Consider the following 16,929-nt stretch of genomic DNA (forward strand, 5'->3'; position numbering starts at 1 on the left):
TGTACAGAAACCAGATGGCAGTTATAAGAGTCAAGGGGCATGAAAGGGAAGCAGTGGTTGGGAAGGGAGTTAAACAGGGTTGTATCCTATCCCCAATGTTGTTCAATCTGTATATTGAGCAAGCAGTGAAGGAAACAAAAGAAAAATTTGGAGTAGGTATTAAAATCCAGGGAGAAGAAATAAAAACTTTGAGGTTCGCCGATGACATTGTAATTCTGTCAGAGACAGCAAAGGACTTGGAAGAGCTGTTGAACGGAATGGACAGTGTCTTGAAAGGAGGATATAAGATGAACATCAACAAAAGCAAAATGAGGATAATGGAATGTGGCCGAATTAAGTCGGCTGATGCTGAGGGAATTAGATTAGGAAATGAGACACCTAAAGTGGTAAATGAGTTTTGTTATTTGGGGAGCAAAATAACTGATGATGGTCAAAGTAGAGAGGATATAAAATGTAGACTGGCAATGACAAGGAAAGCGTTTCTGAAGAAGAGAAATTTGATAACATCAAGTTTAGATTTAAGTGTCAGGAAGTCGTTTCTGAAAGTATTTGTATGGAGTGTAACCATGTATGGAAGTGAAACATGGACGATAAATAGTTTGGACAAGAAGAGAATAGAAGCTTTCGAAATGTGGTGCTACTGAAGAATGCATAAGATTAAATGGCTAGATCACATAACTAATGAGGAGGTATTTAATAGAATTGTGGAGAAGTGGAGCTTGTGGCACAACTTGACAATAAGAAGGGACCAGTTGGTAGGACATGTTCTCAGGCATCAAGGGATCACAAATTTAGCACTGGAGGTCTTCTGTCCCCCCCTACCGGTACCCTGCTATCCCTTACCCTTCCCCGCTCCTTCCAGGCTGCTGCTTCTATTTTACGTAACAGCTGCATTCTGTTCCAAGCTGCCAGAGATGGTGGTCGTGTGTGTGTGTGTGTGTGTGTGTGTGTGTGTGTGTGTGTGTGTGTGTGTGTGGTGTGCTTGTTTGTGTGAATGAATGTGTGTTTGTGTTTTTTTTTCTGACATAAGCTGTGGCTGAAGGCTAATGTGTAAGTGTCTTTTCGATGTGCCCGTCTGCAACTTAAGGTGCCATCTTTACGGTAAGTAGCAATCTAACTTGACCTTATATTGTTGATATTCCAACCTGGAGTTTGCATTGTTTGATTGTTCCTTCACTTTACTGAAATCAGTTTCCATGTGCAGTTGATGGCTGGTTGCTGTTTCAAATTAAAAACTTTATAGTTCTCTAATTATACTTAAACTGATTACAACATTCATTACAACTTAGGTTAACTACTTATAGTTATACTGCTGTGAATGTTAACTGGTTAGTTCATGGTTTCTGAACAAAGCATAACCATCCACATGGCTTGTGGATAAGTAAGAGCTTTTTTCCTTAATATAACATTTGTTGTTTATGTTTTTTAAACTTTGCACTAATATGTATTTTCTATTTGAATATGACTCTGCAACTGAAGCTGTTCAGTAATGCAAACAGAAATAAAATAAAAAGAATATTTTTCCATTTATTGATAAACCTTGTGGAGAATTATTATTCATTAAAATAACTTGTCTGGTTGTGAAACCAGTCACAAACAAAAACCTCAATTTTTTATTTATTATAAAGAGGACACTCCTATGAGATCTACATAACCTTAAATTTTCTTTGTCATCTCCTCCCCCCCCCTCCCTCCCTCTCTCTCTCTCTCTCTCTCTCTCTCTCTCTCTCTCTCTCTCTCTCTCTCCCCTCTCTCTCTCTCTTCTGCTCCTGCCCCCCCCCCCCCAAACACACATACTGTTAAAAATGAGACACTAGGATGAATATTACAACAATCAGAAAACATGTTCTACTCTTTAGCAGAGAATACATTCTAATCAACATTTGTGACAACTTAAAACTATTTGCCAGACTAAACAGTCATTACACGCCTTGTAATTTGTTGAAACTCGAAAATCGGTGTCGCAAAATACTAACATATACATTTTGTTAAAGCATTATAAGTTGAAGAATCTCTGTATGACGGAAGCAGCAGAGAAACTGAATGAAAGGGAGATTTATGGAGCGTTGTGTAAATTGACAGCCAAACTTTGTCCAGGTGGCTGACAAGACAGGATGTTGAAACAGCAAGCAGTGAATATTGAAGATCCTTGTCTTTTGCAGGCGCGTGTAACCAACCGTACTGTGTGAGCATGCCTCATGAAATAATTGTAAGTTCAATTTCTCACCGGTTCTTCTCCATACATTAAAAGTTTCAGAGTGCCTCTTCTACAAATGCAACTGGACCCACATTTACTGTAGAGAGCATGTGTAATTCAGCTTAACCACAGCATTGGTAAAGTTCTAAAGTTAAGTATGTTTTTATATTTCTCACAAATGTTCACTGAAGAATATACTCTGTCAATCTGTAAAAAGCTGTCAACTCAATGACATTCCTGAGGCTTTAGTTTGGTTCAAATGTTCTTAGTGTCCTTTCTCCTCGATTTGCTAGTGCTACTATACTGTGTAAAAGACTCTGTTACATTTGAAAGATATGATGAACATTTCATGACAAGCAGAAGCTCTGAGCCAGTTTGTGATGTGGACTGAAACCATACAACTGGCAGTAAATTGCCCAGTAAAGGCTGGGCTTCAGGTTCAGGACCTAGTCCAGCACACAGTTTCGGCTTATCACCAATGTTCATTATAATCAATGTTCATCAGTGATTCCCTTCATATATGACAATTTTTGAAATTATTGTTTGCAATATCAGTACCTCTAAAAGATGTTCATGTGCATGTATGAAAGTACCAAGAGCACCCTCTCCAATGAGTTCAGTGTCAAAAACTTCTGTTACCAATATGTTTGCTCTTTTTTCCATGTCCCCTTTAGCTCCAACTGTTATGTCTGTGGACCGTTTCATAATCAGTTTGATTTTGTCACAGAGATTATTTTCATTTAACACACGTTTTGCACAGTGTGCCATTGGAATAAAGGCCTGAAAAAAAAAGAGAAACAAAGTTACTATAATAGATCTACGCATTACTAAAAATTGCAAACACATACATGTCTCACACACATTCTCACTCTCATTCTTTTCTTCCTATTAAGTAATTTTATTTCACTGTTGCGATTTCAGCACACCTTTTTTGATGTCTTCTTTCCTAATAGAATAGCATATATATAAAAAAAAATTAGACATTTGACCAACACTGTTACACTGTATTCTACACAACTGTCAATGGTATTACACTATAGGAATCTTCTTGTACATTCAGATTATCTATAAGGTGAATAAAAAATGATGTCCACCTAAATCAATTGAATGTGTTCTCTGACTATACCATTTTAAGCCAAACAAACAAAAATCTATTAATCACTGTCTTTAGTTCTTACAAGCACAATAGTATGTGTTGAGTGTTCAATGCAGACTGGTGGGGGACAGACTGTTTTAACTCCAAATACCAACAGGAATTATGTACACATTTATCCAAATATGGAAATATCCGTGTTCCCAGTCGTAGTATCTTTTTATGACAGTTATTGTGGCCGTTTGTGACTGTTGTTTGTTTTGTTGTGAAGAAGATTAGATTCTCATCAAGTAACTGGTCACACACAACTGAGGCACAATGGCAGGGTCCTCTATGTTATTCAGGATGCCATGATAACAGGGGTAGATCTTAATACACTGTAAAACAGGTTAATCTTTCATGGCTTTTGGACTGAATAAGGGATCTAGACAAAGTTACGGGTTAGGAAACTCCGAGATGAGATTCATAAGAACAATCGTCTGAGAGGATTCAGAAAAGTCATACATATTTCGGAAATGACAGATCATAGATGGGTTGAAACTGAGACCCCAGAATGATGGCACTTTTTGAGGAGATTATGTCATTTGAAATGGGGAGAGAATGTGGTTGTTTGGCTGATCTTTGAGTCTATATGCAAGGACAGCCCAGAATAAAATTTTCACTCTGCAGTGGAGTGTGCACTGATTTGAACCTTCCTGGCATATTAAAACTGTGTGCCAGACTGAGACTTGAACTCTGACCTTTGCAAATTTATATCAGTGGAGACTCTGCTCCAGAGTCATTTCATTCAGGAAACAACCCCCAGGCTGTGGCTATGCCATGTCCACACAATATCCTTTCACCTAGGAGTGCTAGTCGCAGGAGAGTTTGGAAGGTAGGAGACAAGATACTGGTGGAAGTCACTCACTACTGGATCCAACTCGGCATCAATGGATGGCCACACTTTTCTCCAGCTCTTCATTGCTGTAGCACTCTCCACTTTATCCCATGCTTCGGCTGCTTGGAAAACAACATCATGTATGTTAATTGCTTTCCACACCTTCAGTATAGTTTCGGTAGAGTTGGTTTCACTTTCATTCAGCAAGGAGACGAGAAGTGAATGTCGGTAATGACGTTTAATTGATTCCATAATTCCCTGGTCCATGGGCTGAATTACGGCTATCACATTGGGTGGGAGAAAGAGTGCTTGTACATGTATACCATCGGACTTTAGAGAAACATCTGAAGGATGACTGGGAGCATTGTCAGTTATAAAGATAGCTTTCAGTGGAAACTTTTTCTTCTTTAGCTCTTTTCTCACTGCTGGTACAAACGTTTCATTGAACCACCAAAAGAATATTTGTCTGTCCATCCACACTTTCTTCTGAGTGCAATACTGCAGTGGTAGAATATTTGCATCATTGTGTTGAAAACAATGAGGATGTTGGGATTTTTCAATCACCATAAGTGGTAGTTCATGACTCCCATTTGCATTACAACACACCATTAATGTTACGTGCTCTTTCTGTTGCTTGTAACCACACGCTTCCTTCTCGTTCTTGGCAGCTAATGTTTTTGAAGGAAGCATCGTCTAAAAGAGACCTCTTTCATCAGCATTATACAAGGCATCAGCAGTTAAATCTTCTTCCTATATTATCTTCCATATCTTGCTTACAAACTCATCAGCATCCTTATCATTAGCTGAGCAACATTCCCCAGTGACTGTCAGCTGCCGAATGCCATGTCGTTTTTTCGCTGCAAAGAAGTTACTACTGCCAAGTTGTTTGTTAAATGCAGCTGCTTTTTCCTTTATAATCGGGCCACTGAATGGAATTCCTTTACTGCATTGCTGTATGAACCATTTATAAACAGCTACATCCAGTTCTTCATTCTCACTCTTTCGCATAACATTCCGTTTTCCCAACTCACTATCCATTTATGTTGAGTACTGTCCAATAACATCATCTTTCTTTTTGATGTCAAAAATAGTTGCTCATTCAACGTTAAACTCAGCAGCAATGGCTTACTGCGAAGAACCTAAATTTAACTTATCTAAAATTTCAAGTTTCTGCGAAGTCTAGCATAATGAGTTTCCTTTTAGAAGACATGATTCTGAACTGCAAAGAAAGCTGCAATTCCAAATACAGTATATAAAGCATTTTTTCACTAAGTATTGTTGCCCACGATACTTCGTTGTGCACGTGTTTTTGGATGTGCACAGGATTACTGAGAGGCCGGACTACTGAGGGCCAGATTAGTGAGAGTCTTGTGTATCTGTATTTATATTTGCAGGTCAGATCCACTGGTTTCGTGTACTACCATTCAGGTTAAATGTAAGTGCTGGAGTATTCATTACTGCTTTGGACACCATATTGGTTCCAGACCTATGGGAAAGGATAGTACTATAATTACTGTAACTACTTGGGAATAGCATTTAGAATTAACAGAGTGAGTATTAACGAAATATGCAGAAGCAGAAGTCACTGCAAATCTCTGTAAGCCTAAATTTGGTAGAATCACCAACTGGCATTGTACCTGATCTGGAGAAGAACTGATTCGATTTGCAATTGTCTTTCCCCTCAAAAAAAAAAAAAAAAAGTTCTTTCTAGGACTTGTGACTTTTTTCCGAACACTCGTACTAGACCAATTATCAAACAGTGAGAATTTGTTAAAGGATTTCTATCTATCGACAGGCGCATTGTCTTATGGTCTGAGTGCTTGTGTCTTCCAATTTGAAGAAACCAGGCAATCAAGGCAATACTGAAAAGTAAGTAATTCGTTTTGAAAGTTGAGTTTTATTACAGTGTAAAAGATCATACTACACAACAGAGTTGGAGGCATCAGCAGTTGTGTGGGCACTGAAGAAATTTCTTAACTGTTTATGGCAAGCATGTCGGCATCTTCTGCGGCAACAAGCATGAAGTTTCTTAACAACTTTTAAGCTATTACACGACAGGCTAGCTCGATGGAGACTCACTTTACAAGTTTAAAATTTTGATTAGCTGATGCTTTATCACGATTACTCACATCTACCTGAATACAATGAATTGATGGAGAAATCCTCTGATTTTAAAATATTACTCATTCACGCCAGGATAAATAGGCATTTCTTTCTCAACCTGTGTACAAGTATGCCTAGGTTACAAGCCAACAACTCCAGGTGGAATTGTTTAAACCATGAATTGCTTAAGGAACAGAACACCAAAATTTCAGAGCGTTCTAAGATGTATAACCAAATTTTCTTCTAAAGGAACAACATAAATTCAGAATGTTGGAAGGTGTGTATACCAGCAGATTGCGTACAACAGATTATTGCCTAATGAATACACACTATCACTGGGGCACTTTCGCTCCTTGAAATGTGCTAAGAAGGGCTGTACTGTTATTTTCCCCAACCTCTCCAGGTCCTTTCCATTCACCTCTCTTCCTTTCCCTTCAGCCCTCCTGTCAGAAAAAGGAGCCACTGGCTCCAAAAGCTTGCCTAAGTAAAACCTTTTTTTATACGTGTGTTCTCCTGCTGTGGCTTTACAAGTAGATTTTTTTTTCTATCCATTTACTTTATAACTGAGATGTAATTCAAACCAAAGGTTTATGATACCAGTGGTATGTAAAACTGCACAGAAAGAGAATGTATTCTAACATGTAATTGTCAAACAGGTATTGTCAGTGAATGTGAAGGGTATTGTCTTATAGCTCTGTCATGGGCTTTCAGCTCAGGTTTTTCTATTGACCTGTGCCTGAGTGGAGGTGCTGAAACTGAACTAATTTCTGAGCACCGCTAAAACATTCTGACATTACCTTTCTAGCAAAATAAATGTAGCCTCACAATAGAGTGTATAATAGGGTGAAAGAAATATTCATTAATTCTAAATGAGATAAAACCTTAAAGAAGGCAAATCTAATTGAAATAATATCGGTCATACCATCGGCTGCAAATGAGAAAATTTATGATTATGATAATTGGAGACCAGATCATATCAGAGTATATACACGGACGAGAAAAAGAAATTCCTGGATTTCTCAGTTAAAAATGCACTTTTTCCCATGTGAAAATACACTTCTTCCAAGGTGGAAAAATGGCACTTTTTCCATGATAACTGACAGGATACTTTCCCTTGGAGCTGCAAAAATATCAATACTTTGAATGGTAAAGGTTTTGTACAGCAGTGTGGAACTTCAGAAAAGAATTGGAAAGATTTGTGATATGCAGCAACATTTATGCAGCATATTATGATACCCTGCACTTTTTTTGTATTCTTATTACGAAAGTATAGATACCAGGACTTCAGTTTCCAAAGCATTGACATCGAGACTGCAATGCGCTTTTATAAGCCAGTCATATCTCATGTCACATGATCTCGCCACCCAATTACAGCAGATATTCAGAGCATAGGACATGTGACGTAGTCAGCCAATAGCAACATCATTGTTAAGCACTGTGAACACACAAATAGGAAAAATTAGGCTTTCACATATAATATTGGTCTTGAAGCATAGTAAGCCATAAGAAAAGCTAAGCTTTCACATAAAATAGTGGCATTTTTGCATGTGTTACGCTTTAAGGAACATCAAATGTGCCGTTAAAATTTTAAATAATGACATTAATGTGTGGTCTTCTGGGCTCAAAATTCTTCGAAGTGGCTAGCCGTCAATGTGTCAAGTTTTAAATGAGAGTCAAACACTCTGTGATTTAAGAAATTCACTGTACACTCGGCACACTTTAACCTAATTAATCTTGCATAAAATGAAATTTACTTAAAAACTAACGCTTTTCAAAGCACCATTCGCGATATTTTGTCGCGACTTGTTAGAAATAGCTTTGTTTCAGCAGTTGCCAGAGTGTGCCAGAAAACAGGCATTGCTGTCGTGGGCAGCTACGATGACGCGAGAAGCCCATATGTTCATACATATGTGTTATTAAGAGATTTTATATGATGTCACAAAAGAAACAGGGTACTCCAAGAACATCGGAATTTCGTGCACCATACTAAAATCTATAATTCAGCTTAAAGTGCACATTCATATGTCCAGATTCACAATGAAGTAGGTCCCAACCTGATATTAACATTTCAGTGCTCTTTTCTGGATGCAAATTTTCTTGGGGTACCACAGTACTGTTTGGTTCTTTATTATGGCATAATGCCATATGTGCCAGAAGATGAAAAGCTGCACATTGTTTCTAATAAACTGACTGCCTCTGGGGAAAAGATTAATAAAAGTCAAATTAATTTAACAAACTGACTAAACGAACTTCATTGTTCTGCAAGGCGACTGACTGCCAAAAACGTGGAAACAATAAAATCAGAAAACTGAAACTAATAATGTGAAATCCATTACATTTTCATTTGATGTTTGAAGTGTAAACAAAGAGGATATAGCGAAATCACTAAACGTCTACACGACCTATGTGAAGAATAACCCCGTCCCCCTTCCAACCCAGACTGCTATGCGCATGCGGCAACCTGGCAGCATGGGCGCGCCACGAAAATTTTTTCTGGTTGCTTGTTGCTACTGCTGATACAGCTAACAGCCACACTTATCCGGAAGCAGGAGAAGGTACTGCCTATACACAACTCAACTTAATGTAAACAGATGTGACGTCACACTCGTCGGCAGCGGTTTATTGTTATGAAGTATTCCGTAAAGCCTTTGACACATTTTGCTGTTTATCAGTTCTCACCAGTTAAAATTACAAAAATTTAACTGAAGTCTAAAACAATGAAAAATTCCTGAAATTCTAAAAATTTCCCAGGTTTTCCCCAGTTTTCTCCCAGATAAAAAAATTCCCTGGTTTTTCCCGGATTTCCCGAAGCGTAAAAACCCCGCATATGCATTTGCATGTCGCATATTTGGCTCCTTTTCAATGGTTATTACATATTTTAACTAAAAACTATTGATGATGCATATTTTTGCTCTATTTTTACAATATTTTAAAAATTAGACGGTTGCTCTCTAGCTCTATCTACTTTTGATGTCTCACAGGCTGACCTCGACCTAGAACTGCATGTAATTGCTAACTGAGAGGCCACTGTCAAGCGAAATCATTACAGAAGAGGAACAGGAACAGACAGCCAGGGTCAATGCCCCCCCCCCCCCCCCCCCCCCGTAAGTACGCGTCGGCAACAATTACATTAAACCAGTAAGTAAGCTTTTAGTCGCATGTCCATTGTTTCAGTTTAGCTTTGTATTTACTGAACATTCTTACAACATGTAGTGTGTAACGTGTTGAGCGCAATGCCGCCCACTTAAAGAAACGTCGTTTCATGGATAGTTGACCATCCTGGAACATTTACATATGACGGAAATTGTTTATATTGTTGAGTTTGCGAGAAAAACATTTCGTGCAAGAAAAAGTTTTAAATAGAACAGCATGTCAAGACAAGGTTCCATATCACAGGAATGCAGAAGAAAGGACTACAACAACAACTTCTAACAACAGCTGGGATTTGTCCAGAAGTAACCAAAAAAGTCGGTTTAACATGGATCTATGTGAAGCATTCATTGCAATATTCCTCCTCACAAAACTTACAAACCCTATCCTTCAAGGCTTCCTGCACAAATATTGCTTAAATCAAAATGTTGTTGTTGTGGTCTTCAGTCCAGAGACTGGTTTGATGCAGCTCTCCATGCTACTCTATCCTGTGCAAGCTTCTTCATCTCCCAATACCTACTGCAACCTACATCCTTCTGAATCTGTTTAGTGTATTCATCTCTTGGTCTCCCTCCACGATTTTTACCCTCCGCGCTGCCCTCCAATACTAAACTGGTAATCCCTTGATGTCTCAGAGTATGCCCTACCAACCGATCCCTTCTTCTAGTCAAGTTGTGCCACAAATTTCTCTTCTCTCTAATTCTATTCAGTGCCTCCTCATTAATTATGTGAAAAGGAAAAAAAGCTCTTCCTTCCAATAGGTTCAGCAAGTACATAAAAATACTTTTAGGTGCCTCGGCAGTTGTGTCTAAAGCATCTATGAAACGTGCCGTAAAAGGAACTGTAACTGTAAGTGGAACCAAGGACATTGCTGTTGCACTTGATGGGACATGGCAATGTCAAGGACATTTCCTTGAACGGTGTTGTAAGTGCTAATTCTCTGGAGAATGGGAAAGTTGTTGATGTTGAGTGCTTATCTAAATACTGCCACACCTGCCATGGTAACACTGTACAACATATTGAACATTAGTGTTCTAAGAATTATGATGGTTACAGTGGAGATAGGGAGTGTGATGGAGCTCTAAAAATATTTCACAGGTCAGTGCCCGTTTATAATGTTAGATATACGAAGTACCTAGGTGATGGGGACTCTAAAGCTTTAAACAAAATTAATGAGTTCAATGTTTATGGTGATACCTTGGTGACAAAATTGGAGTGTTGTGGACATGTGCAAAGGAGGATGGGTGCTAGATTGAGGAAGCTACAAAGATAAATGAAAAGAAATTTGCTATCTGATGGAAAATCCCTGTCTGGCCGAGGTGGATTGACAGAAACTGAAATAGACCTCCTTCAGAGTTATTACGGACTGGCCATTAGACAAACTGCACCTCTGAATGATGTTACAGCAATGAGAAAAGCTGTATGGGCCACCTACTTTCATAAGTTGACCACAGACGACCACCCTGTTCACGGACTTTGCCCTAAAGCAGCAGATTCTTGGTGTGGTTACCAAAAAGCAAAAGAAAATGGTCAAATATATCATCATAAGCATTCTCTTCCTGAGCCTGTTATGAATGAAATAAAAAATCACCCAAGAGCATTAGAACATACAGGAAAATTTTCATTATTCTGTAAAAAATTTAGGTCTGAGTGAGTTAAAAAAAGTTATGGATCCTGGATTTGTCCAGTCTGAAATTGCTGTCTCTGTTAATTAAATTCTTTGACAAAAGAATTTCCACAGTTTCTTTCATCGTCGAGTCCCACAAGGATGCAACAACACTAGAGTGTTTTCATTTTCAAACTGACAGAGATGTTGATTGGCAGCAAAATTCAATCTGTGGCTCTGTGGTCAACCCATGCAAGAATACTGATGTATCGTTATCAGCTTCCTGTAACAATATCTTTGCGAGTTTATAAAAGAAAATTCTGGATTCTATTATTTTTACAGGGCAAAACTGCTATCTCTGTTAATTAAACTCTTTGCCAAAAGAATTTCAACTACCTGTTTCGCCACAAGTCCCGAAAAGATGAAGTCAACGCTAAAATTTCAACATTTTCATATTGCATAGAGTGACCGTGCCAATGCAGTGCTCTGCCACACCCGAATTATTGGAGTGTATTACCTCAGTGTACCTACAGTATTAAATGCATTTTTTGGACTGTATGCGTCTGCTCAATGTGTGAAAGGCCACACTGTAGGGGATCTTCTAAATCCCAGCCTGCTGTCTTTGGTGGAGGGCTCAAAAATCACTTTAACTTGTGTTTAGTGAGGATCTGGTCTATTTTTAACAGTTGGTTCCCATATATAGCAGGAAGGCCATGCATTTAAATCTCTGTCTTCTTTGTTATGCCTACCTTAGGTTTTATTTGTAGCACCTTATGTATCTGTTGTGGACTGTGGACTATTCTCATCAACAGTGCTATGTGCTCTGTGAACCAAACTTGTGAAGGCACTCAGTGCATGAGAAGTGTGGAGGCGCATATTTGCATGTAAATATAAAACTGTGTAAGTTAGCTTCCAATTAACTGCAAGTCCCAAGATGATATCCATCATCTTTGCAATGAACCATAATATCTAAAATGGAAGGCATATTTTTTGCATAGATGGAATTTAGGTGGTTTAAAATTGTTTTGTAATTTATATTCACCATGGAGCCACACCACAAATGCTATATCAACATATCTTCAAAATACTACGGGTTTCAAACAAGAAGATTCCAGCATCTTTTCATCAGAGTACTAGGTAAACAGATTTGTTGCCGAGGGTGGACAAGGGACCAGTCACGGAAACATTGTCACTCTGTTCAAAACGTTCATTATCAAATAAAAAGTATGTCGAGATCAGGATATCTTTGAATAAACCTGAAACTCTATATTAAAAAAATAAAATAAAAAAATAAAAAATGGCAATAATATGGACAGATTCCGAAAGTTGGACCTTGGTGACTAAGGAAACCACATCAAAGTTAACTAATAAATTGGAACTGTTCAATCTCAGTGGTTTAAGTTTGCCAATGAAGTCTACAGAATTCCACAGGAGATGAACATATTTTGCCAGTACAAGTCTTAATACTGAAGCTAAGTGTTCAGCACAATCGAGATTTAGAGCGCCAATGTTATTCCCTATTGGTCACAGAAGAACATCTTTCCTATGGATTTTTGGATGTCCCTAAGGCCTTTAAGGAACTGCACCACTTGGTTTCCACTTCTGGTGGAAAGGAGAAAAGTTCAGAAATTCAGCAGTCATCCTTACCACCTGGCCAGTCTTTACCTATCGTACAATAGATGCTACCATTCAGCAAACCATTGTGTCATGAGACAGTGGCATTACCTTTACCAGCTGGAAGAACCAAAATCTGAGTGTCCCGGCAACGTTTATGTGAAGTAGTCCTCTCTGCCACTGATATATTACTCGTTTGTATCATCATAGTGTCATCTAAAGTTCTACCAGTCATATTAATAATGGAGCACAGAATAACAGTTTCTTGCTGTGAAGTTACCCCAAGTTTGTGAAACTTTGCAATCAGTCTAACTGAGAGCATCTGACAAACCCAAACAGATTTGGCCCCTATTGTACCATCTATCCATTTCCTTGAATTGTATGATGTCACAGAGATCTTGTCGAATTTTTGATGGGTAAACCAGCTTCTTTCCTTAACGATAGCAGAACTGGCCTCTCTTAAATCTTACACATGGAAGTTGATTTCATAAAATGTACTAACCTGTCAAATTTTGCAATTATGCTATGGCCACAGCACCTCAATAAACAGCTTAAAGATCTGAATAATCTTGCTCACAAATGTTGTAATTTATCTAAAACCATTGGCTCCCTGAAGAGATACTTTATGTGCATCTTCGTGTTCTCAAGAAGCCATAACTCATCCATTAAATTTCGAGAGCACAGCTGCATGAACTCTATTTCTTCTTCTTCTTCTTCTTCTTCTTGTAATATTGCGGCTGTCTACCTTTCAGCCATCTTGAGAGTGAGCTGTCAAGCTGAAGCTACTGCACTTGCTACAGAGCTAATTATATCATTCAAATCACAGATACAATTGCTAGGATGTTGTACACAAGAAAACTGTATGCATAAATTGAATCTGCAGATATATGGTTGATCCATGCTGGGATATTGATCTATCATTGGTTGGTTGGTTTGTGGGATTGAAGGGACCAGACTGCTAGGGCCACTGGTCCCTTTTTCCAAAAATTTCAAAGACCCACAAAGAATAAAAACGAACAATGGAGATTACAAGAGAAGACACAGGACAAGAAAGACTCAGACAGAGACCAGACAAAAGGAATTAAAATCACACGGAGCGTGACAGTGGTTGGCCGATCAGAGAGACAAAAAGGTAAAGCCAACCACCAAGAAACACACTAAAATAACCCAGTCTAAAATTGTAGGCTCGAGGCCAGACTAAAAAAAAAGACTTAGATCGAGTGAGAAAAGCCCCCTGCCCGAATAAAACACCAAACTAAGCCTACCATGGCAGTGTCATCCGTTAAAAAGGCAGGGAGCCTATCGGGCAACACAAACGTCTGCCTGAACGCAGTTAAAAGGGGAAAGGCCAACAGTATGCAGACCACCGTCAAAGCGGATCCGCAGCGACAGAGGTGGGTCCTCATGGCGCAATAAGTGGCTGTGTGTCATACGGGTGTGCCCAATGCGCAGTCGGCAGAGAACAACAGACTCCTTGAGAGAGACCCGCAAGGAGGAGTGCCTTAAGCCAGGTTCCCATAATCCAGACAAGACTGAATTAACGCCTGGTAGAGCCGTAAGAGGGTAGACCGATCGGCTACTCAGCTGGTGTGGCTCAAGCAATGCAGAGCATTAAGATGCCGCCGACACATCAGTTTAAGCTGCCAAATATGAGGGAGCCAAGTCAACCGGGCATCAAAAACCACACCCAAAAATCGATGTGTCTCCACCAAAGCAAGAGGTTTGCCGTCAATATAAAGCCATGGCTAAGAGTGAACAGTGCGTCGCCGGCAGAAATGGATAACGCAGGTCTTGGTAGCCAAAAACTGGAAGCCATGCGCTACAGCCCAAGACTGCGCCTTGCGGATAGCGCCCTGCAGCTGCCATTCAGCAGCCGCAATGCCAGTGGAGATATAGTATAGGCAGAAGTCGTCAGCATTCAAGGAAGCTGAGACAGACATTCCCACCGCCGCAGCGAGCCCATTTATTGCAATTAAAAAGAGGCAGACACTTAAGATAGATCCTTGTGGGACCCCATTCTCCTGAACTCAGGAGGAACTATGGGAGGCCGCAACTTGCATGCGGAAGGAACGAAGCGACAAAAAAATTATGAAAGAAAATCGAGAGTGGACCCCGAAGACCCCAACCATGAAGCGCAGAGAGGATGTGATGTTGTCATGTCGTATCCTATGCCTTCCTCATGTCCAAGAAGATGGCGGGCAAAGGCCGTACGGATGGCAGACTCCAGGCACACAAGATTATTGGCGGCAGAGCGGCCCTTACAGAACCCACCCTGAGACGGAACCAGAAGGCCCCGAGGCTCAAGTAGCCAACTGAACCGCCGGCTCACCATGCATTCGAGCAACTTGCAAAGAACATTAGTGCGGCTAATGGGGCAGTAGCTATCCACCTCCAGTGGATTCTTGACAGGTTTCAAAACGAGGATTACGGTGCTTTCCCGCCATTGCGACGGGAACTCACCCCCAACCCAGATACGGTTGTAAAGGTCTAGGAGGCATCGCTGGCAGCCCACTGACAGGTGTTCGGGCATCTGACAGTGGATGCGATCTGGCCCGGGAGCTGTATCAGGGCAAGCGACTAGGGCACTTTCTCACCGAACAGAACATTGCAGGATTCAGGCTGGTGAGTGTGAAATGAAAGGCTCCGTCGTTCCAACCGCTCTTTCATGGAGCGGAAGGCCAGTGGGTAATTCGCAGAAGCAGAACTCTGAGCAAAATGCTCTGCTAAGCAGTTTGCAATTGTGTCGGAGTCAGTACAAACTGCTCCATTCAGTGAAAGCGCAGGGACACTGACGGGGATCCGATAGCCATAGAGCCGCCTAATCTTTGCCCAAACCTGCGATGGAGAGATATGGAGGCCAATGGTGGAGACATACTTTTCCCAGCACTCCTGCTTGTGTTGGCGAATGATGCGGCGGGCCCACGCACGGAGCCGTTTAAAGGCGATGAGGTGTTCCAATGAGGGATGCTGCTTGTGATGCTGGAGTGCCCGCCTGCGATCTTTAATCATCTCAGCGATCTCAGGTGACCACCAAGGCACAGTCCTCCACCGAGGGGACCTAGAAGAACAGGGAATGGCAGATTCTGCGGCAGTAACGGTGCCGGTGGTGACCGAGTGAATCACCGCATCAATGGCATCATTGGAAAGATGCTCACTAGTGAGAATGGAGGAGAACAAGTCCCAGTCAGCCTTATTCATAGCCCATTTACAGGTGCACCCAGAAGAGTGATGCTGCAGCAGTGACAGAAAGACTGGAAAGTGGTCACTACCACACAAGTCGTCGTGCACACACTATCGGACAGACGGTAAGAGGCTAGGGCTGCAGATCGAAAGGTCCTCAGCGGATGCCAGAATCTCTACTTCATCCTCAGATGCTGAGCTTGTAAGAAGCAGTGGGATGGGTGCCACCGCAATGTCTGGGTTCTAGGGAGCCTTCTTTTTCTGCTTTTTGCGGTGTGCCTTCGGTGGTTCTGACTGGGAGGGCTTCACTGGATCAGTCTCAGGGACGGACGTGGACTGTGAAGCCCTACGACCAGCGACCTGTGGTTGCTTCAGCCACTGGCGGGTGTCTGATTTTCCACTGGTCAGAACCTGCGAAGGGATGGCTCCAAGGGACCCCTTCATGGCGAGAGGAGCGTAAGTCTTCTTCGGCTGGGAAGTGGGAACTGATGTCCCCCATGGTTGTGGGGGTGTTGCTCCAGAAATAGATGGAGCAGGAGCGACGGGAGTGAAGTACCCCCACCATCAAGGGGGCAGGTGGATTCTGACGGATCAGAGAGCCAAATGTACGCGACAAAGCGGGAGACGGTAGAACCATTGTCGCAGTGGCGGCAAAGATGGATGTCATTGGCACAGGATGGAGTCTCTCATATTTCCACTTAGCCTCAGTGTAGGTCAGGCGGTCCAGGGTCTTATATTCCATTATCTTCCATTCTTTCTGGAAAATCCTACAGTCCGGAGAGCAAGGGGAATGGTGTTTTCTGCAGTTAACACAGATGGGAGGTGGGGCACACGGAGTATTGGGATGTGAAGGCCGTCCACAATCTCGACGCGCGACACCGGAGGTACAGCGGGATGACATATGCCCAAAGTTCCAGCATTTAAAACACCGTATCGGAGGAGGGATGTATGGCTTCACATCACAGAGGTAAACCATCAGCTTGACCTTTTCGGGTAAGGCGTCATCCTCGAAGGCCAAGATGAAGGCACCGGAGGCTACCTGATTATCTCTCAGACCCCGATGGACGCGCCAGATGAAGTGAACACCTCGTTGTTCTAGGTTGCCATGC

The 16,929-nt window shown here is 41.1% G+C and overlaps 1 protein-coding gene across 2 annotated transcripts in view; it reads right to left on the bottom strand.

Moving 5' to 3' along the window:
* Positions 1-16,929, bottom strand: part of LOC124787679 (protein arginine N-methyltransferase 7-like) — a 118,624-nt gene that overhangs the window by 62,893 nt on the left and 38,802 nt on the right. For both annotated transcript variants that reach the window (XM_047254499.1, XM_047254498.1), the window contains one exon: positions 2,756-2,977. In XM_047254499.1, coding sequence (XP_047110455.1) covers positions 2,756-2,977 — 222 coding nt within the window. The remainder of the gene's footprint in view (positions 1-2,755; positions 2,978-16,929) is intronic.

This window comes from Schistocerca piceifrons, chromosome 3 (assembly GCF_021461385.2).
Source record: "Schistocerca piceifrons isolate TAMUIC-IGC-003096 chromosome 3, iqSchPice1.1, whole genome shotgun sequence".
NCBI lineage: Eukaryota > Metazoa > Arthropoda > Insecta > Orthoptera > Acrididae > Schistocerca > Schistocerca piceifrons.